General features: G+C 35.5%; 1 protein-coding gene across 3 annotated transcripts in view; it reads right to left on the bottom strand.

Moving 5' to 3' along the window:
- Positions 1 to 24,502, bottom strand: part of Scm (Polycomb protein Scm) — a 427,976-nt gene that overhangs the window by 359,098 nt on the left and 44,376 nt on the right. For 2 of the 3 annotated variants that reach the window (XM_090370651.1, XM_090370652.1), the window contains 2 exons: positions 5,351 to 5,446; positions 2,131 to 2,184 (listed from right to left, as the gene is read on the bottom strand). In XM_090370651.1, the coding sequence (XP_090226777.1) occupies positions 2,131 to 2,184; positions 5,351 to 5,372 (76 nt within the window). In that variant the 5' untranslated portion in view covers positions 5,373 to 5,446. The remainder of the gene's footprint in view (positions 1 to 2,130; positions 2,185 to 5,350; positions 5,447 to 24,502) is intronic. The other variant, XM_090370653.1, reaches the window with a different exon arrangement.

Here is a 24,502-nt window from a genome sequence, read left to right as displayed (position 1 = left end):
CTGGATGCAGGGAATAACTTTGATATTATATACTTGGATCTTAGAAAGGCTTTTGATATTGTTGCACATGGAAGACTGCTACACAAATTGGAGCAGTGTGACATTGGAGGCAAATTACTGCTATGGATAAAGGGGTGGTTGAGGGGGAGAAGACAGAGAGTGGTAATCAATGGACACTGCTCATCGTGGACTGATGTTATTAGTGGAGTCCCTCAGGGCTCAGTGTTGGGTCCATTATTGTTTTCTGTATTTATAAATGATATTGATGATGGTATATCGGGATTAATGTCCAAGTTTGCAGACGATACAAAGGTTGGCAGGGTTGTCAAGGACACTACTGACACTATGCTGCTGCAACAGGATCTGGAAAGGTTGAGCAGATGGGCTGAGAGGTGGCAAATGAAGTTTAACATTGACAAATGTAAAGTACTACACATGGGAAACAGCAACCCCAGAGCAACGTATCAACTCTGTGGTACAACACTGACAGTGGTAGAGAATGAAAGGGACTTGGGGGTGGTTGTGCAGGCAGATATGAAGTTCTCTGAGCAGTGCAGACGGGCTGCAAGAGTAGCTCATGGAGTATTGTCAATGATATACAGGAATTTTTCCAGCAGGGATAAGGAGGTGATTATTCCATTGTATAAGGCGATGGTCAGGCCACACCTAGAGTACTGTATACAGGTCTGGAGGCCTCATTTCAAGAAGGATGTAGAGCTGCTGGAACGAGTACAGAGAAGGGCAACAAGATTAGTGAATGGAACAAAGGGGTGCTCTTACGAAGAACGGCTTAAGTTTTGCAAATTACAGTGTCTGGAGACTAGGCACCAGCGAGGTGATCTGATAGAGGTGTATAAAGCCTTGAATGGTTTAAGCATGCTCAATGCTGATGGGATTCTTCCTCTAGCTCAGAATAATCACCTGAGAGGGCATAAATTCAAATTGAGGAAAGACAGATGTAGGATAGACGTGCGGAAATTTGCCTTTAGCCAGCGGGTGGTTGGTTGGTGGAACAGACTTCCATCCCTTGTGGTGGAGGTTGATAGCCTAAATAAGTTTAAGGCTCAGCTGGACAGGTATTTTGAACGAACGGAGGGGTGAAGTGGAAGTGGTTTTTTTTTTTTTTTTTTTTTTTTTTTTGGCTGATGCTGCATAAGCTTGCTTTCTTGCATCAAATGCCTCTACTAATGCTAATGCTAATTAATAAGATTTATTCCATAACAGAATGCAATCTATGCTTAGAGTTGGTACCTTTGTCAACAGTCATGCCAATTCTTGTCACAACACTGATCATGGTGATTAAAATAAAAATCTCACAGCCTGGACTAATCTGTGAGATACTAATTGCCATGTTGGATTTTTCAGTCACTATAGCAACTTGACATTCGAATATGTTAAGTGCAAATCTCAGAGGATCAGTTCCTCTGAGTTTTGTAAGAAAGGAAAAGCTCAAAATCATTAGGTTATGGTTACAGTTACCTTATATTTTATTATATAAAAATACATAGAAAGATTATCTGCATACCCTATGGGCTGGTGTACATGACTGTAAAATTGAAGCAAGCTGGAGTTCTGAACACTGAAGTCATACTGCAGTGTATATTATGACTGTAATGAGAACATGTGTGTTCATGGGCTGATCTACATGTTGTGAAAGCTGAACAACTATGAATAACTACAGGGGAGAAACAACATTCCCTCTGCCCAAGATCAGTAAACCATGGTGCTTCGACTAACGAGAACTTTAAGTAACGTAACAAACCTCTCCAAACAAATGACAACTGGTAAAAATACCAGACTTTCACAAAGCTGGCTGGCTGATTGTTTACAACAAGACTATTTTGCAAAATTATGAATTCCTCCCTTAGAGACCATTTTATATGACCAATGAAAAAACTGAATGTATGACATTATAAAAGTAGACAAATTTGCATAAATCAAGTTTTAGATAAGTTAGATCCAAGTTCAAATTAACTTCATAAGAATAATTAGAAACAGTTTAAAAATTTCCTCCAATAAATAATTTTAGATTAAGGGAAAGTAATTTTACAACAGCATTTTCCTTCCTTCCTTCAGAAATTCATTGTTAACCATTTTAAAAGCAAATTTGCAGAATGTATGTGGACTCACATGAGTAGTTTTTCAGTTGTAAGCCAGCACTGCAGAATGTTTCTTTATAGAAATCTGAAAATTTTTACATAAATATTTTTAAATATTAATTTATTTTGACTTAATTGCTTAACATTACAGTGAAATTGTCAAAAATGAAACCAAGATATAAAAATTAAAACTGGTGGCTATTATTTTTTTTTTTTTCTTAGAGCCCAATATCTTCTACACAAAGTTTTGTATATGGGTAGCAACAATCCAAGAATAACATGCCAACTCTGTTTTCTCTTTTGTTCTCCATGGTAGTGGAGAAGGATCTGAATTCTGTATATGAATTGCAGAGTATTCATATTCTGAAGTTTAAGCCCAAGGACAACTGAAACTAAAAGATGTGATCTCCTACTCTGATTTTCAAAATTGTTTTCCTGTTGCAATCTATTTATAAACTGTCTACTGTTACTTGGAAAAGATAACAGAAAGTCATAAGTTGACACGTTTGAAGCACAGATGAAACAACCTTGAAAAATATAAATATACATACCCTTGCAAGCCCACATGCAAAAATACTTAAGTATATATGTATACTCCTAAAATATCACAGTGAGAATTATAAGGCCCTCCATTGTGACTTAAATACATTACCCAGTATCAAAAATTATATTACTTTGTACTGAGAGCTATATTTTGCTATATACCACTGCAGGTATGCAGGGTAGCTGTCAAGGTTTGCTGATGAGTTAAAGGTGGGTAGGATAGTTAACTTTTGAGTCGAGGACATGCTGCCGCTATGACTTAAATCAGTTATACAAAGTGTGGAAATAAAGTTCCCGGACTGGTGTAGTAAAAGGAACACAAAGCGAAGGAGCTCAAAAATGGTTTTATTTTGTTTCAAAGTCATCACCACCTGATTGAATGCACTTATTAACCATTCTAAAAGTTTCTGAAGAGTCAGTGAAGGCATCCAAAGAGATGATTTTTAGTTCAGTTCAGCAGTTTCATTTTTCTTTAAGTCCTCAACATCCTGAATTCTCTTTCCTTTGAGGGCAGTTTTCACACTGGGAAAGGGTAGAAAGTCCACTGGTGCTAGATCAGGGGAGTAGGGTGAATGGTTGATCTATACAATGCCCATCAGAAATGTCTTCACAACAAGTATGTAATGGGGAGAGACACTGTCGTGCAATAAGAACCAGTTGTCATTCTCTATAAATTGTGGCTCACCTGGGAAATGTGCTTCAATAGTCTTTGGAGCACCTGTATATAAAATGAAGCATCATCTCTATCCTCTTCTGGTACCAATTCCTTGTGAATCACACCATTTGACAAAAAACATGATCAGCATCACCTTGTTCCTTTTGTGTAAACCAAAGGTTCCCAAACTTTCTCGGTTCGTGGCACCCTTAGTGTCCCAGTAATTTTTTCACGGCACCCCTAGGTTACAGGGGTTTTCGACCTTTTAATATATATCTATATAATAATTTTATTCTTTATATAGAGATACTAAATAAAGATCAATTACAGATCACCACAAAATTAAAAAGATACGGTACAATGGATACCATACACCTTTTTATAATGAAATAAATGTATAAATTTCAAAAAAATAAAATAAAATAATAACTTTAAGTAACTTAACCGAAATTACACGGCACCCCAAGAATGTTGTTGCAGCATCCTAGTGTGCCACAGCACCCCGGTTGAAAACCACTGGTGTAAACAAAACCTTTTAGGCATTGGTGATTTTGAAGTCCACTGCATGCTCTGACACTTCGTCTCTCGTGGTACTGAAACACTCATTTCCAGTGACAATGCAGTCAAGGAAATTAGGATTGTCTTAACAAGTCTGGATGATGTCGTCACATGAGATTCTTTGCTTCCCCTCATCCAAGTGACTGTGCAGCACAAATTTTGTACTGACCTTCCTTTTCCCTAAATCTTCATGCAGAATCTGACGAGTCATGTCCTTATTCATATCCAACTCATCAGCCATCATTCTAAGGGTCAAACGATGATCACTTGCCACAATTTCCTGAACTTATGCAACTGTCCTCATTTCTAGAGGTTGATATATGCCAACTCCTTGGGTCACCAGAACATCCTTGTGTTTCTCTGAACCACTTATACCATTCAAATGCATTGGTACAACTTAGCATTTCATCACCATAAACAGTTTTTAACATTTCATATGTCTCTGTTGCAGATTTTCCTAATTTAAAGCAAAACTTGATATCTGGTCTTTGCTCCAATGCAAAAGCATAACACGGAACATTAACATTACTAACGAAACTGGATGTTCCTTGCAACCTGTTAGCCTACTGGACAAACTCTGTACCATAATCTATTGGAGTACATTTGTCTGGGAACTTTATTGCCACACCTCATACGTATGATGTAAAAGATGGCAACTAAAGTTTAATCCTGCTAAACGTAAGGTTTTGCATATGGGAAAAGAAATACAAAGAAATTGTAACAGACCATGAAGCAAGAATTCAAGTTGGTTCAGGATAAGAAAGATTTATAGGTTATGATACCAGCTGAAATGAAGTTCTCTCCACAGTGCAAGAAAGCAAGCAATCAGAAATGCTCAGGGTGTACTGTCAATGTTCAATGAGACCTTTACAAATGGAGGGGGGGGTGACATTATTACTCTTTACAAATGGTGAAACCTCGTTTGGAATAAAGTATTCAGGTCTGGAGTTTGTGCCTCAAAATGGAAATATTACTTCTAGAGCAGTGCCAAAGAAGAGGAAGTACTTTGGTTGGAAGAGATAAGTGATGAGGGAGCTAAAGACTATATATCTCAGGAGTGATCTGAATGAGCTGTTGAAAGCTCTTTAAAGGAATAGAGGGAGATTTATTTATGCTGCAGTGAAACCAGAATGAGGAGAACAAATATAAAATTTTTGGGAGCAAGAGAAGATTAGATCTCATTATATTCATTCTTAGCCCACATGTTGCTGACCACTAGAACAAGATGCCTCCCATAGTAGTTGAGGTAAAGAGTACAAGGATGGCAAGGCACAATTCGATTGTTATTCCTTAGAAACAGAAAAATTGTGATTGACCCAGTTTTTCTTTTCTTTTACTTGCTGATACAGAATAAGTTTGTTTCCTTGGATCATTTGGTTTGATTAGTATTAACACAAAATGTAAACATATATACATACTCCTCTGAGACATGTGAAAAAAACTCAAATATATGTAATACTCCTGAAAGGGTTAATCACTCTCAGAATTATAATACCTTTACTGTTCATTCCTGCCATAACTGATGGATTTTACATGAAGCCCGAATTGCAGAAGTCACAGAATTAAATGCTGAATCCAGTTAAGGGTCATTCTAAAATAAAAAAACAAAAAGAATAAAACTGCTTTGTAAAAATAACACTTTAGAAAAAAGAATTTTGTGATATTTTATCTGTAACCCATTTCTTATCAAAACAGTATTAATAACAACTAATATTAAAACTACCTTAAAAAAGGAACATGACAAATTGTTGCTACCATCAAAATACAATACCAAACAATTAACATGAAACAATTTATGAGGAAGGGAGTTACAGTAATAGAAATATTACTACTTTTTCATTACAACAATAATTAATAAACATTAAAATCCTGAAAATTCATTCCACACCACTTAGCAATTTCAGATAATCTCAAACTTTTAAAAAATTGTAAAATAATTTACAACCCCGGGGGCTCACATCTGGTGAGTATAGGCTTGGCACACCCAAGGTCCTGAGCTGGATATCATCATTCTTCTTTTTCTTGGTGATTCCCTTTTGACTCTCTCTCTCTCTCTCTCTCTCTCTCTCTTGGGGTAATTCGGTAATTTTTTTTTTTTGGCTGGTGCTGCATAAGCCTCAGGCTTCCTTGCACCATATAGCTAATAATAATAATAATAATAATAATAATACAATACAATACAATACAATACAATTTTATTTATCAAGAGAATTCGTTTACAATAAATGAACTTGTTAAGAAAAGTAAATTTCTTGACAACAAGTTGTAGTTCTTCCTTTACAAGTTTTGTACAAATTTGTTATCTTACAGAAAAGACTATGAAGTCACTACACATAGTATATTCCACACTGTAAACAGAGGTAGTTTATCTGCATATCAATTCTAATCTACTGTGTCATTGAGTATCAAGAATTTTCTTATTAGGAATTTTAATTTGGAGATGGGATAACTTCTCCTGAGCCTGAAATCAATGCTAGCCAACAAGTTGTTTATTACATTCATTGTGTGCCTATCTCCAAATCTATTTAGTATCCTAGGGTGAGGCAAAGTAATTGCTTTTGGGTTCCTTAAATTATGTGAGACATTTCTTTGCAGATTCGACTCTTCAAAAATAGTGTTAAGATTTTTTAAGAATAGATTTAACTTTAGTTTTTGAACTGGATACAATATTTTATGTTTCAACAAAAATTGCCTTCTCTTATTCAGGTCATTCCAAGAGTTTGTCCCCATTAAAAGTTTCAGAATCCTATTCATTAAGTTGTCTATTGCCCTTATTTCTGTTTTATTTGCTCGTGCCCATATATTTACTAAATAATTGAGTTGGGAGTCCACTAATGCATAATATAAGGTTACTTTTGTTCTAAGATTTAACTTATTCTTAATGTAGTAGAAAAAGTACACATAAAATCTCATTTTTTTGTACAAGTTTGTTATATGCATTATCCAACTTAGACTGTAGTCGATCCATAACCCAAGGTAACAATGATTTGAGACTTCTTCCACAGTTAGACATTCGCAATTCTGGAAATTCTGTTCATGTAGGCAATCATGTTTGTGCAATTTGATAGAGGGTTGAATGTCCAAGGTTTGATGAGGAGGCCTTATTACCAAAAATTTAGTTTTTTCAAAGCTGAGTGCTAATTTATTATCGTGCAGCCAAGATTGTAAATGTATTGCATCCTGTTGTAAATCATTTGCCATTTTTGTTAGGTCCTTTCCTATTGTATATAAGATTATATCATCTGCATAAATTTTTATAAAGGAGTTCTTAATTACTTCGAATATGTCATTTATATAGATGTTGAACATGATTGGCCCAGCATGAGTGCCCTGAGGTACTCCTCTCTTTACATTATAAGATTTCCCCTTTGTATTTTCTACTTCTACTGTTATTTTTCTCTTGGTTAAATAATTTGCTAGTAGTTGATTGAGTCTTCCCCTTATTCCATATTTCAGTAATTTCTGTTGCAATATTGGGATATCAATTAGGTCATAAGCTTTGGTCAAATCTATAAATAAAATCAATATGAAGTTATTGTTGTTTAAATGTAAGTTTAGAGAGTCTATTAAGTTCTCTAATAATGTCTGTGTGCTCTTGCCCTTCTGATATGAGAATAGAGAGCTGTTTAACAGTCCATATTGATGTAAATATTTGCTTATATGGAAAAATATATAATTTTCTATTATCTTATTTAAAACTGACTGTATTGTTATTGGTCTGTAGTTGCAAAAGTCATCTGGTGGTCCCTTTTTATATATAGGAATTATCTTAAATGACAGTAAGTTTGTAGGATAGCTTCCCGACTCTAACATCCGTGCTATTAGCTCTACCAAGAGAACAGAGAACTGTTCTTTGTTTCTCTTTACTTCGGTTACTGTAATACAGTCCAGTCCGTAAGATTTCTTGTTCTTTAATTGTTCTATAATTTTAAGAATCTCAGTATAATGTGGAGCTAAGACTACACAAGAGTTCATTATCTGAGGAAGCCTATCTTGTTGAGTAAAGGAATTTTGGCAATAATGTATTAAATATCTGTTGAGATCTAATACAGCTTTGGCAAACCTATTTGCAGCCTCATATTGTTTGTTTGCACCAGAAATCTGTTCTACTAGTGTTTTAATTTGGTTTCCCCTTGACTTTTTCTTCCTTGTACTTAACATGTTATTTATAATGCTCCATTTATCCTTTTGTGTTATCTGCTTATCCATGAAAAGATGATTGTAATAAGTGTTTTTTTGCTTTTTTATCATACCTGTCACTTTATTTCTGAGTGTTTTATAATTGTGATAATGTTCTTTCTTTGATGGACAATTTCTAAACTGCCTGTAATATTTATCCCTTTGTACCATTAGTTCTTCTATTTCTTTAGTCATCCAAGGTTTCCTAAGCTTAATCCTGCTACTCCCAGTGTTTGTGTTGTTGGCTGTGTGATTAACTTTTCTCTCGGTATTAAACCTCGAATTGTTTATAATTTGTATTATCTTATTTGAAAAAACATTTACATTTGTTGTGTATGATGCTTGCTCTTGTATTAACAAGGTTCCTATGTTCTGTTTCAGTTTCCCTGTTGATAAATAATTTTTCTTCATAGCATTTGTTAATTTTTTTTCTTCACATGGGTGTTGTTTTGAATACATATCTACTATTAGTATACATGTTCTGTGATCTGAAAGTTGATTTAATAGTATGTAGGAATTAGCATACTTCAACTTGATATTTGTAATTAGGTGGTCCAAACAAGAGCTGACTGTTCTATTACCCTCCATCCTTTGTTGTCTAGTTATTCCAATTAAGGTATGTTCAAATCCATAATTGTTTAAGATTGCAGAGTATCTGGGTATCACATTATCAGTTACATCGGCTAGTAAATTAATATTAAAATCTCCTACTAGTATGGTCTTATCTGTTTGTATGTCGTCCCATTGCAAAATAATGTTTTCTAATTCTATTAGGAAGCTGTTTATTGAATCTGATGGTGGCCTGTAAAAAGCACAAATCATGAATGTGTTTTCTGAGTCTTCTCCTAATAATTTGACACAGCAGTTTTCACAAGACTGAGTTAAGTGGTAAACCTGTATTGCCCTAAAGCATGTTCTATAGTATATTATTATTCTTCATGATAATATAATATATATAATAATAATAATATTAGTAAATTAATAAGAGGAGTTTACCTCAATATAGTACGTGGAACACTTCCGTATGATACCCTCCAGAAATTAAAACGGAAAAAACGAAAAAATCGGCAACTTACCGGTCCATTAAAGTAAAATATAAATAATTAAATAATCAATTTAACACAATTCAAAATCAATTCAAAACAATTAAAATTCAAATTAACGCAATTAAAAGAATAACGAAAATATTCAAAACGATCTTCCTTCCTGAAGCTGACAATGCTTTTCGACCGACTGTCGTGATCACAGGAATGAAAATCACCGAATCAGGCTAAACCTGCAACTTAAATAGTGATTGTGTCTTCGCGCATGCGCGTAAAGGTCCACGCATCGGAGATCAAATATGGCCGCCGAACATTAACAGAATTCTCGTGTAATTTAATTTCAATGGTTTCTGCAATTAATAGTCGCGTATAATTACGTTGAACGTTAAGTATTTTGGCCTCGTTAAATAAAAAAGTATGTTTTTCGTTAATGGCATGAAAGGCTAATTCTGACGCTGCTGAACGAGAAGCACGAACTGAGGCTTCGTGTTGATTTACACGAATATTAAGAGAAAACCGCGTCGAACCCTGATAAGACGAGTCGCAATCACCGCAAGAAATGTTGTATACTAGATCATTAATTTGTGTTGCGAACGCGGAAAGAACCGAGCGATTGTTCAGTATAGTGTGTAACTTCCGTATAGGCCTAGCTATAATTTTAAATTCGGTATCTTTAAAGAATCTGTTAAGCTGTTTGTGCCACTGTTCAACGTATGGGACAGAAATAAAGTATTTTTTGATATTACTATTGTTGATTGGTGCAGTATTTTGTATCCTATCCTTAGCTTGTACCCTAATTCGATTTATTGTGTTAATGGGATAACCCCTGTTCACGAATCTGCTAGTTAATATTTGTATTTCTGAGTCCAAAGCAGAATCCGTCGTTGAATATTTATAGGCATTTAGAAATTGATTAAAGATAATCGATCTTTTGTAGGTGAACGGGTGGTAGCTATTATAATGTAGAAGCATACCGGTGTTTGTGGGTTTTCGATAGATGCTAAATTGTATTTTGTTCGAGTCCCGGGTAAGCGTGAAATTTAGAAAGTTTAATGATTTAGTATCCGTATCTTCCCTTTCCAATGTAAATTTGAGTCTAGAATGAATATTATTAAACGAATGTAAAATGTCTTGGATAGTACTACTATCGGTAATAACTAGAACATCGTCTAAATACCTCCCATAGTATGTGATACGGGGACGAAAAGGTGTCAAATGTATCTGCTCAATCGTTGAGAGATAGATCTCTGACATTAAGCCACTCAGGCTCAAACCCATTGGTAATCCAAAAATTTGTTTGTACACCTTGTCTCGAAAGGTGATGTAGTTAGCCTCAACTAATAGTTTAATTAAGTGAAAAATTTCCTTAATAGGCAGCTTCGTATAATTAATCGGTGTCGAGTTTTTATTTAACATATCCCAAATAATATCTAATGTGTATTCAACGTTTACATTCGTATATAATGAGGTAACATCTAATGAGAATAAATTGTCATTGTCGCCGAGTCTACAGTCTTTAAGATTATTAAATAATGTATCGTAATTCTTAATCCCAAATTGTATAACCTGTCTAAAAGGTTTTATAATGTTATATACATATGTGGCTAAGGCTGAAAATGCCGAGTTCCTGTAGGAAACAATAGGTCGAATCGGAAATCCAGGCTTGTGTAATTTTACCTGACCAAAAAGTGCAGGAATATTGTATGTTCTGGACTTCAATTCCTTCAACTGAACCATAGTAATGTAGTCGTTTTTACGATATGTGGTTAACGTTTTATTGTATTGATTTACCAAATTGGTAAACAGTGTCGGGTCCACTTCACGATAAGTGGAGGTATCAGACACAACTGAATCTAACTTATTAATATAATCATGTTTATCTAGTATTACCACTGTGTCTCCTTTATCTGCCCTCTGTATAATAATGTCCTTATTTTCTCGAAGTTCTCGTAAAGCTGAACTGTCATGTGTATTCAATTTAGGAAGTCGCGTTTCTTTTATGTTATTCACTACTTGGTTAACTTGTTGAATAAATACATCTTTTTGTGGAACACTACGAAGTCCAAATTCAATATCAATTACGCATTGTTTTTTTGGCAGCTTTCGAGGTGGTAAATTATAATTTAATCCTTTGGATAAAAGTGAAATCTGGTCCTGCGATAGTGTACACGAGGAAAGATTTGTAACCTGTTGATATGTCGGTTCGTTGGATACTGGGTGAGGGGATGTTCGTGAACTAGCCGACATATTCTGTGGTAGTGCGTTATGTGTCTGTGGGGGGGTTGTCACCCAACTCGTGTGAACTTGGTCGCAAGCTCGCGACAATGTGTTAGAATTCGCATGAACGTGTCTTGAACTATTCGATAATGTTTGCAACTTATTAACGTGTCTGTTTTTTATCTCTGAGGCTTGTGCTTCCCGTCGCAAATCTATGGAGGTCTTCAATACAGACCAATCGTTCGGATGTAGATAATTTTTTAATTTATCGCGAAGCTTCCTAACCTGGGAAAGGTATTTTTGTTTATCCGAATATCGAGATTTTAAGGCAAGCTTAACAATATTACGTGATGTCGCCAGTGATAGTTGTTTTATGCCTGAAATTTTTTGATTTAAATTCACCCTGGCAAACTTCGGAACGATGTTGTTTTGAAGGCAATATTTTAGGAAAGAAATATGGTAACTTTGGGCCGAGTACCTTAGTGTAGATTTAATGTAATTTTGTACCAAGCCATTCAAAAAATCTCCCATAATTGTGTGTATCGATTGTATACTACTGGAGAGACAGGAAGTGAATGAAATAGTCAATAAGAGTTTGGAAATTAATTAGATAGTATGAATCAGAGCTGTAATACTCAATATGTTCTACGTTGATAATAATATTAGTAAATTAATAAGAGGAGTTTACCTCAATATAGTACGTGGAACACTTCCGTATGATACCCTCCAGAAATTAAAACGGAAAAAACGAAAAAATCGGCAACTTACCGGTCCATTAAAGTAAAATATAAATAAAGTAAAATATAAATAATTAAATAATCAATTTAACACAATTCAAAATCAATTCAAAACAATTAAAATTCAAATTAACGCAATTAAAAGAATAACGAAAATATTCAAAACGATCTTCCTTCCTGAAGCTGACAATGCTTTTCGACCGACTGTCGTGATCACAGGAATGAAAATCACCGAATCAGGCTAAACCTGCAACTTAAATAGTGATTGTGTCTTCGTGCATGCGCGTAAAGGTCCACGCATCGGAGATCAAATATGGCCGCCGAACATTAACAGAATTCTCGTGTAATTTAATTTCAATGGTTTCTGCAATTAATAGTCGCGTATAATTACGTTGAACGTTAAGTATTTTGGCCTCGTTAAATAAAAAAGTATGTTTTTCGTTAATGGCATGAAAGGCTAATTCTGACGCTTCTCGTTCAGCAGCGTTATAAAACCTTTTAGACAGGTTATACAATTTGGGATTAAGAATTACGATACATTATTTAATAATCTTAAAGACTGTAGACTCGGCGACAATGACAATTTATTCTCATTAGATGTTACCTCATTATATACGAATGTAAACGTTGAATACACATTAGATATTATTTGGGATATGTTAAATAAAAACTCGACACCGATTAATTATACGAAGCTGCCTATTAAGGAAATTTTTCACTTAATTAAACTATTAGTTGAGGCTAACTACATCACCTTTCGAGACAAGGTGTACAAACAAATTTTTGGATTACCAATGGGTTTGAGCCTGAGTGGCTTAATGTCAGAGATCTATCTCTCAACGATTGAGCAGATACATTTGACACCTTTTCGTCCCCGTATCACATACTATGGGAGGTATTTAGACGATGTTCTAGTTATTACCGATAGTAGTACTATCCAAGACATTTTACATTCGTTTAATAATATTCATTCTAGACTCAAATTTACATTGGAAAGGGAAGATACGGATACTAAATCATTAAACTTTCTAAATTTCACGCTTACCCGGGACTCGAACAAAATACAATTTAGCATCTATCGAAAACCCACAAACACCGGTATGCTTCTACATTATAATAGCTACCACCCGTTCACCTACAAAAGATCGATTATCTTTAATCAATTTCTAAATGCCTATAAATATTCAACGACGGATTCTGCTTTGGACTCAGAAATACAAATATTAACTAGCAGATTCGTGAACAGGGGTTATCCCATTAACACAATAAATCGAATTAGGGTACAAGCTAAGGATAGGATACAAAATACTGCACCAATCAACAATAGTAATATCAAAAAATACTTTATTTCTGTCCCATACGTTGAACAGTGGCACAAACAGCTTAACAGATTCTTTAAAGATACCGAATTTAAAATTATAGCTAGGCCTATACGGAAGTTACACACTATACTGAACAATCGCTCGGTTCTTTCCGCGTTCGCAACACAAATTAATGATCTAGTATACAACATTTCTTGCGGTGATTGCGACTCATCTTATCAGGGTTCGACGCGGTTTTCTCTTAATATTCGTGTAAATCAACACGAAGCCTCAGTTCGTGCTTCTCGTTCAGCAGCGTCAGAATTAGCCTTTCATGCCATTAACGAAAAACATACTTTTTTATTTAACGAGGCCAAAATACTTAACGTTCAACGTAATTATACGCGACTATTAATTGCAGAAACCATTGAAATTAAATTACACGAGAATTCTGTTAATGTTCGGCGGCCATATTTGATCTCCGATGCGTGGACCTTTACGCGCATGCGCGAAGACACAATCACTATTTAAGTTGCAGGTTTAGCCTGATTCGGTGATTTTCATTCCTGTGATCACGACAGTCGGTCGAAAAGCATTGTCAGCTTCAGGAAGGAAGATCGTTTTGAATATTTTCGTTATTCTTTTAATTGCGTTAATTTGAATTTTAATTGTTTTGAATTGATTTTGAATTGTGTTAAATTGATTATTTAATTATTTATATTTTACTTTATTTATATTTTACTTTAATGGACCGGTAAGTTGCCGATTTTTTCGTTTTTTCCGTTTTAATTTCTGGAGGGTATCATATGGAAGTGTTCCACGTACTATATTGAGGTAAACTCCTCTTATTAATTTACTAATATTATTATCAACGTAGAACATATTGAGTATTACAGCTCTGATTCATACTATCTAATAATAATAATAACATCCAACAAAAATCTGTTTGGTAACAATTAACTATTAACTGTTGTGTTGTTCAAGAAGGGGAGGAAAATGGCATGAATGTCACAAACTTTTGCATTTATGGTGCCAAGTCACGCACTTAACCACTCATATGACTAAAATAGTTGGGTGTTCTTGTTGTTGTGGGGTTTTTTTTTTTTTTTGAGACCTAGCCCACGAGTTACAAGCCCCAATTAGAAAAAAATTGTCACTTCTGACCATGACATGCTACGCGTTCCTTCATGCGTGTCGTGTACCATTTTTATATTTAAGCCATTTTTCTCCAGTAAAGTGAAGTTGCATGGTAGTTGTTGGCGCATCGGCATCTGTGGCCATAATGCACCTCCCAAGGTTTTTGCAGTACTCTGATCCAAGCCCGAGGCAGGATTCGAACCCGCGACCTTTGGGTTGCTAGGCAGGTACTTTATCCACCCGGCTAGCCCGGTCGGCGAAGTTGCATGGTGTAACATAAATAATAATTATGTTTACTTATGAAGAAAAACAACATAATTTCCATATGTGACAGTATGCAAGCAACTCAAGCCATCTAATTGATATGTCCATGACATAATGCCAGTGAGAGCCTCTTAGTAATATGAAGACAAAAGTTGTTGTAAGGATTTACTGGACTATCATAATTAGTCAATTTTTAAAAATGACATCATTATTTTAAAAATTTTTAAATGTAAAGTTCACATGAATATAATAATATGAATATTTAGTTAGTAGTGTAGGAACTTTACATTTAAAATTTTTTTCTTTCTCCTTTTATGTATCTGAAATATTGTGCTTTATTATAGTTGCATTACTTTAGTTTTCAGAACTATCGTATAGGTCTATCTCTAGAATATAATGAAGTAAACATAAAAAGGGATATTCCAGAGAGTAACCTAATTAGTTATTACTGTAGAGTACCACATAACTGCAGGATAAAACACATATTTTGGTTCACAAGGCCACTACTTGAAACATCTATATGGTAAGACACAGAATGGGAGGTACTGCTAAGTTGCAGAGCTTGAACTAATAAACATGTGAATTAGCAGGCAAGTCTCAAAGTTGTTGAGACTTGACAACCAGTTCTCATTGCCAGAAAGTTTTCAAGATATGCTTGATAATGAGCAAAAATTAGTTTTCAGTCAAAAATGTTTCTTATCCAGTGTCAAAAGGTGGATTAGTATTGCAATTTGTGCAAAAACCTTTGTCACACCTAAATTCATTTGATAGAATTTTTTTCACCCATTCATTATAGATGCTTGTAGCCTCTACTATTTCTTTAACAGTTACTCACCAATCATTTATCATCATGCCATGAACTTTAATGATGGGTTGTTGTTGACAGACATCCACTGTACTGTTCATCTCCAATGCTTCCACATTTAAATTCAACCATTGAATTTTTGGCAGTTGCATATGGTGGCGACACTAATATATTTACCATGCTTTCATGAATATCCACAATTAATAACCCTTTTTGTAAAGATAGTTCATTATGACTGATGTTTAATTTTTTCCCCTTACGCAAGCTCAAACTTAAGTGACCAAAAAAAAAAAGTGTAAGTTATGAACTATAACTTTCCATGCAATCATATAAAGATTAAATTTAATGGGGGAAAAAAATACACACATGCATACCAAAATTATCTCCTTCTATGAGAGGGTAGAAACTTATCAAAAATACCCTTGTAAAATCATCAAGAACAGACAAGAAGTAATTCTTTTTCAAGAAATCCAAATTTAAAAACCATCACATGGCAAAGACTACCAACAACTAATCAAACACCACAGAAACTCAATTTATCAACCTTCATTGCCAACAGGCATACATAAACCAGACTTTAAATTGCTCAAAGCAAAACAGAAGCACACTTATCTGAACAGAGTGAGTAGCTGTTTAAAAGGAAAGTGATGCTGAGAATGCAAATGAATTTTTTTTCTTCATTTTTTTATTGCAGAGGAAGCAGTATGTATGACATGCTTATGCCCAGGCAGACTGAAAGTCAGTCAGGATAATCCCTAACAGAGACCTTGAATTAAGTTTTCTAAGTTAGGTAAGTTTTCTTTATCCTAGTGAAGAATTACCAAAAGATCAATTAAGGAATGAGTAGTGAATATTCAAGAAACTAAAACTGTTTGTGAAGGGCAAGGGTTCTCACACTGGAAGGTACAGGATGATCGAAAAGTGTTTCCACAGTAGCTATTGGCACACATTTTACATATTATTTATAAATGCTTGCAATTCAGTAATACTTTTCAAGTTTATGAATCAAGAAATGGTGGATAGTACTTTCAGCAATTCCTCTAACTAGCATATACTGTTTGCCAATAAAGTGCATATTTTATGTCTAGTATTAATAGAGAGAGAGAATTTCAAAATGTCCTGTAAAATATCATCAGCAAAACTATCAATAGGATTTCCAGTCGGTGGAAGAATGTAATTAATATGAGGGTCAGGAAGAAAACAATAGATACCCAATTCCAAACATTGTTCTAAAAGTTTCTGAAGAGTCAAGTGAAGGCATCCAAAGAGATGGTGTTCAGTCAAGCCATTACATTTTTTTTTTTTTTTTTTTTTATTTCCTCAACGTCCTGAAATCACTTTCCTTTGAGGGCAGTTTTCACCTTGGAGAAGTAGAAGTCTGCTGGTGCTAGATTGAGAGAGTAGAGTGGATGGTTGACCTGTACAATGCTACGTTTCATCAGAAATGTCTTCACAAGTGCAGAATGGGCAGGGGCATTGTAGTGCAACAAGAACCATCATGCATTTATCTAGAAATTTGGGTCTCACCTGGGAAATGTGTTTTGATAGTCTTTGAGGCACCTGTCCGTAGAACACAGCATGACTCTCTTCCCACCATGTAGTACAAATCCCTTGTGAATCACACCATGTTTGTCAAAAAAAAAAACATGATCAGTATTGCCTTGGTCCAGGACCTCTGTAAATGAAACATTTTGGGCCTTGATGAATGATTTTGAAGTTCACTATATGCTCTCTGGTCTTTGAAGTCCCCCATCTCTGGGTTATACTGAAACACTCATCTCCAGTGACAATGCAACTGAAGAAATCAGGACTGTTTTAACAAGTCTGGTTGACATCTTCGCATGTGACACCCTTCATTGCTTCTCCTCAACCAAGAGGCTTCACAGCACAACCTTTCTTTTCCCTAAATCATCATGCAGAACTTGACATAGTCTCCTTTTTCATCCCAAACTCATCAGCCACCATTCTGAAGATCAAATAATGATCTCTTGCACAATTTCCCAAACTTCTGCAACTCTGTCTTCATTTTGAGAGGTTGATTTGTACCCACCTCATCAGTCACTGCAAACATCCTCATATACATCTCTGAACCACTTATACTGTTCAAACACATCAGTACAACCTTAAGTTTCCTCACCATAAACAGTTTTGATAATTTCATATATTTCTGTTGCAAATTTTTGCAGTTTAAAGTAAAATTTGATATTCATTAGTTGCTCCAGTGCAAAATCATGACATGGAATATCAACAACACTGGTTTCGTTAATATTCCAGTGGAAGAGATGACGGCTTACAGGGGATGATTGAGGATGTCAGCCTACTGGACAATCCCTGTAGCACCATCTGTTGTGGGAAGTTTGAACTACAACATAACATTTCCGTTTATTTTCAAATTCATTGAATATGTCTGTAACAGCACTAGTTTGGGAACTTTATTGCTAGTAACCCTAACACACATATACGAGAAGCGGTACAAAAGTAATGCTTCCTATTTTTTTCCTTGGAAAATTTAATTCCTACAACTATGCCTTTTACATAAATTAAACATGCTCCCAGGCACATGTGTATAAGTAGTGAACATGTGCATGTATCACACTTCTCAGTTTTCCAGTTGTTAGGTTATTTAGCCAATTCGTTATGAAGTGATTTTCGCACCACCACCACCACCACCACCACCTCCTCGTCGCACTGTGCACCAGCTGGTCAAGTAATCAAAGCAGCTCTTAATTCGATTCAGGTAAATTTTTGAATTTTCAATATTACTTTGATTCTAAGGATAAAGGCAATTTGTCCTTTGTTTTCTCATACAGTATGATGACGCTGGACTTCCCTGCCTGCACAAGCTACTGACACTAAGATTGTCTATACCAGGAGTGGCCAACTCAACATGTGATGCGATCTACTTTTTTCCTTCAAAATGTGTCACGATCTACTATCTCAAAAATTTCATTGCACAAGGTGCACAAATCGAGGGATGACTGTATATTTAAAATTCGTCGTGATCGACCGAAATTAAATCCGCGATCGACTTGTTGGCCATCCCTGGTCTACACAGTTGCTCAAATTTATGCCCCGAGGCTCATTTACCCACTCACGGTGTCTTCAGCAACCTTCTGTGTGTGTGTGCTGTATTTGCTATTGAGACATTTTGCTAATCGCTGATAATCCGTCAGATCACAAATTCCTACAGTTTCCTGCAAGCATGCGCGAACCTAAGTCTTGCACAGGGTGTTACATTCAAGTTGATTATGGCATCATGTGTATGTCTTGCAGAGACATCTGCCTTTGTGGGCCATGTAGCTCATACGCTGATATGAAAAAACTTGTGAAGAAAATAAAAATTCTTAGAAATGTGAACTTTGCAAACAAGCAGGAAAAGACTTGAGGAATGTCAATGACACTTGAGGAATGTCGATGACTGCAGTGATTTTCGTCAGCTAAACGATTCCGTTAACAAAATTCAGATCGCAATCTTGCAACTTTCTGCTGAGTTTACACAGTTAAAGGACTCACAGCAGCAGAGAACGGACAACACAGGTGCAAAACTTGATGAACTCCTAGATCAGAGGATATCGGAACCCAGTGTGACAATTTCAGGAACCACGAATGCAGTTGTTGAGAATACCGAACTGTTGATGTCTAGAATTAATCAGCTTGAAAATGAATTATTAAACTTCAGGAAACTCTCATCGGAAGCAACAGTGAAAATAAATTATGGAAATGAAATCACAAAAGCACAACCGGAAGAACTACAAGACATTATCACAATGCTACACAAAGAAAATGAGAGAGATGAAATTTATACTCCTTGATATCTACAATAAGATCAAACTGAGTAAGCTGACAGATTCAAGTGAACTCACCAACCTTCTGAACTCAGACGATCTTAAATTAAATAAAAACTACCCAACAGTCAAGTCATTACAGTCGCAGTCTGCCCCGAATGCAGCAAAAAAAACAAGAAAGGTTGGAAGGATTGTTAATGATAGTAATGACAGTACGCTACTACAAGAAGATTTAGAAAAGTTGAGCAGATGGGCTGAGAGGTAGCAAATGAAGATAGCATAATGAGGTAGCATAATGCAAGATACCGTACATTGGTAGCAGTAACCTCAGAGTGATGTACCAACTGTGTGGTACTCAGCGTATTGAAGAATGAAAAAGGCCTGTGGGTAATTGTGCAGTCAGATATGAAGTTTTCTGGGCAGTGACAACAGGATGCAAAAGTAGCTCATGGGATCTTGTCAATGATATACAGGAATTTTGCTAGCAGGGATAAGGAGGTGATTATCCCCTTGTACAAGGCAATGGTCAGATAACACCTTGAGTGCTTCATACAGCTCTGAAGGTCTCATTTTAGGAAGGACGTAGAGCTGCTGGAACAAGTAGAGAGAAGGGCAACGAGATTGATGAGTGGAACAAAGGGTTGCTCTTAGCAACCCTTTGTTCCACTCACTTTGGGTTCTGCAAATTGCAGCATCTGGAGACAAGACAACTGCAAGGTGATCTGACTGAGGTGTATAAGGCCTTGAATAGTTTGAGCAAGCTCAATGCTGATGGGATTCTTCCTTTTGCTCCTATTATCAGGAGGGGACATAAATTTAAAATGAGGAAAGACAGTTGCAGAATAGTCATGCGGAAATTTGCCTTTAGCCAGAGGATAGTTGATTGCTGGAATAAACTTTCATTTTGTTGTCGTGGAAGTTGACAGTTTAAATAAATTCAAGGCAGAACTAGACAAACTTTTGGAGTGAATGTGGATGGGTGAAATGGGAAGGGTTTTTTTTTTTTTTTTTGAGTGATGCTGTATAAGCTTGCTTTCTTGCATCATATGCCTCTAATGCTAAATTTAAATGAAAGGGTTCTCATTAAATTCTTGAAAAGTAGCATTAGTTTAGCATTACTAATGCTAAATGTATGGGTGATATTTAAATGCAAGGGTTCTCATTAAATTCTCTAGAGATGGTCAATTTCTTATAGCAAATGTGCTTCTATACTGAGGGAACTGTTTATAGAGAAAACAACTGACAGTACTTTGATTTTGACTCATTTATATAATCAAAGCCTCCCATATAAACATATATAAGGGTAATTAGAAGCTTTTTATGGTTAGGTCTTAAAGTACTTTCTATTTTCTCTTTATTTATAGCGAAAGCTTAATTTGCCCGGTACTCACCTCATTAATCTGTAATTATAACTTTTTGAAGTCCATAAAAAGATAAAAATAAAAGTTTTAAAAGTACATTAATAATTAAGATTATGCTCAGAGGAAGAAGAAGTGCACCCCTTTTTTCCTCTGGTTGTCATCCATAAATCACTGTGTAAAAGAGAAGAAACTAAAACCGTTGAATTAGTAGCCAAGAGTCCAAACGAAAGACTTCAGATATAATCATCGTCGGTTGGCTGAGTAGTACAAGTGAGGGTGAGATTGATATTGTAATTCTAGATCCCATGATGCGTCATGTTAAACATGTTGGAATTTAAAGTGCACAAGGTTCCATATTGTTGAAAGACCGGCCAGTAATCTCGTGTTTAATATTTACAGTGATGTATTATGCCAAAACCATCCTATTGCTAAGGCTTCATACTGGAGTATCCTATAATTGTAATTTAATTTAATTAGGGTAATAGTGGAATCAATTAATGGGTGTTAATTGATTCCACTCACACCATTACAATAGTTTTAAAGCCAACCAATCAGTGCCTGATTGGTTGGTTTTAAAACTATTGTAATGGTAGTGTGCCCTTGTGTTTGCCATTTTAGATGACACGTATTTTGTTGTGGTGCTACCAATGTAACAAGCATTGCAAATATTTTATATTTGTGAGTCTCCTTATAATTACTAAAGGAGGTTCCCAATTTATTATAAGAAAATATTAATGTAATGTTTGTGCCTGCAAAAACATTGCGTAGCTATCTTATAAACTGGCTGTGATATGAGAGAATAATCTTGGTGCACTGTGTATAGTCTTTACTAATACTATTGATGTTATTTTTTATTGCTGATATGGTGTTCTGAATCAACTGTTTGGGGTACTTCCTGGCAGTAAACGTTTTTTTCAAGTATTGTAGTTCAGTCTTCTTGTGAATGACTATATTTTACAGATGCATTGTATATCTGGTTGTACAACACAGATTTCTCTGTTATATGTATGGTGGGATGAATCCAATGAATTCCAATCTTGCTGTATATTTTGGTTCTGAATCTTTTCGCTTTTGTATATGGTTAAATTAAGAAAATTGATGTGATTATCTTCTTCCAGTTCTAAGGTGTACTTAAGTCTATTGTGTATAGAATTAAAATTGGTTAGGAGGTTCTCAATAACATTTTTATTGCCGATTCATAATATGTCATCTGCATACTGTATAAATAGTTTGATTCCAGGCAGGAGCAGTTGGAGTATTTGCCTTTCGATGCTTGTTAGATAGATTTCAGAAAAGGGAGCTGAAATGCCCAATCCCGTTGGAAGTCCATAAATCTGTTCATAAGCGTCATCTTCAAACCGAAAATGTCTTGCTTTGATTAAGATAGAAGTCAATTCTAAGATACTATTGATACTAAGGGTGGTGCGATTTTTTATATAAGGGCAATGCCACGTAGTCAGCAATTCCTGTAGGTTTTGTTTCATGATCATCCATATAAGGGAGCTATTTACACTTACACTTCCTTCACTGATTAATGCGCAATATAGTATAATGTCACTATGTAAACTTAAAAAAGAAAACAGCAGAATTAATTGAATTGAAAAACAGACTGGTTCTTAATGCTGAGTTTAATCATAACACAATGATATGCGAGATATGACACATGACTACAAAAAAGGAGGTCAGCTTACATGGCAAATACATATTGCTGGTGTCCCTTTGCTGAAATGTTTGAAGTTACAATCGAGCTTCCAATTTTAAAATGATGCTGTAACCAAGATAAAATGGCACAATTTATATGGGGATTTTGAAACTGACTTAAGTGTGATGCTATAGTCAAAGTTCTTGTTATTTATCAGGTCCCTTTAATTTAAATGTAATTTCTTAATTTATTTAGTGAATTATTTTGTGATGATTTCATGCTGTTCTTAAATTACAAAATACATGTATGATATGTTAAAAGCACATTCAATTTTTTTTAACATCTATCATTTTTTTTTTTTTTTTCCACATGGGAAGTGGATTCCAGCACAATTTCTCTATAGCTGCATAACAAGTAGTCAAATATATTGCATATATCTGACTATTCATTATGCATTAGTGTAGTCAGTCATGTATTAGTGCAATATAGTCAAGCCACAAATATAGTATCTTCTTCAATAGTAGTAGTAGTAGTGGCATGTGATGCTGTTGTTGTTGTGGTGTTTTCTGGTGCAAGAGCTACTTAGGCCATATTGCGCCTCCCAAATTAACTGAGTTACTTATGATAACTGCACGGTGGGCAGTTAGAAACGGTCATACATTTTTATTTGTTTTATATACAAAAAGAATTCAGAGAGATTTGCTTCTTTACCTATTATGCTATTCAGAGAGAGGTTGCTGTAGATCTGAAATGAAACTAAAAGACATTCGTCGGGCATTGCTGAACAAGTTACATTCAAGGAGTATATGTTTTACTGTAAGTGGTTGCGAGCAGTGTGCACACTGCGGAAGATCATTTCCTGTAAGCAGATAGAGATGTGTGAGGTGAGTGTGACCTATACAAGTTCTGACTAAGATTACTTCTTCTTTTCTATTTTTCCGAAGGCTAGAAGTCCATAATTGTGGTTCAGGTTTTATTTGAAATAGTTTATTTGTTTGCATTTTCCACAGAAGTGTCCATTGTTCCATAGATGTTCTCCGTATGTCATGTCTAGGATATGGGACTAGGTTATTTGTTGAGGATATGATGGAAGGATACTTAGCAGCACTGTCTGCACATTTGTTTCCTGGATTACCACTGTGGCCAGGGATCCATGAAAAGATAACAGTTTTCTGATGCTCATGAAGACGCATCAGCTTATGTTTTATGAACTTTAATAAAGGATTTTTAGGTGAGGAAGTCCTTTTCAAAGCTAAAATAGCACTCCGTGAATCAGTATATATTATACTTTTATTTATTTAGAAAGATCATTAGCGAGATGTTTTCCAGAGCAAGCTTAATGGCATGGAGTTCAGCAGTGTAGCTGCTGCATTCGGTTGGAAGTGAAATTGAGACAGTTGTATTAGGGAATACGGCAGCTGCACCCACTCGACTGTCAGACTTCAAACCATCAGAATAGATCTTGGTAAAGTGTGGGTACTTTTGTGAGTGAGCAACATGTAGTTGTTGGATGTTAATATCTGCTATAGAGCCTTTACCCCATTGCTCAAAGTATTCATCAGAAGAAAGTGTAAAGTTAGTCCACGGGGGATCCGGATCTTTTTTTTCTCTGATGATATTATCAAGCTGAATATTCCAGCTTTCTGTTAGATTCTGCAGTCTGATACCAGAAGGTCGAATTGTTCTAGGTTTATTTGTATAATGGGTTTTCAATTGAGGATTATGTAATAGTGGCCAAACCGGATGAGTAGGCAGACTTTCAATTTTAGCTGAATAGTTTATCAGCAACATCTTTCTTCTGATGCTAAGTGGAGGTTCGTCAGCCTCAACATAAAGACTTTGAACTGGTGATGTTCTGTATGCACCTGGGCTATCCTAAGAGAAGAATGTTGGATGGGTGCAAGACGGGCCAAGGTGCTCTCCCTAGCTGAGTCATAAAACAGGTGCTCCGTAGTCTAACCGAGATCTAATTAGAGATTTATATAAGTGGAGCAGGGTATAACGATCGGCGCCCCAAGATGTACTGGAGATGACCCGGAGTATATTCATTTTCTTTATGCAAGTGGTTCTTAGATACTTGATGTGCTCCTGGAAGTTTAACTTCTTATCAAAAATTAGCTGTATGAGGCGAATACTGTTCACAATTGGTTGTGGATGATCGGCCAAGTGCAACTCG

Source organism: Mastigoproctus giganteus, chromosome 3 (assembly GCF_048544385.1).
Source record: "Mastigoproctus giganteus isolate SK-2022 chromosome 3, ASM4854438v1, whole genome shotgun sequence".
NCBI classification, from domain to species: domain Eukaryota; kingdom Metazoa; phylum Arthropoda; class Arachnida; order Uropygi; family Thelyphonidae; genus Mastigoproctus; species Mastigoproctus giganteus.
Note: the sequence above shows the minus strand (reverse complement) of the source record. Positions and strands in the feature narration are given on the sequence as shown.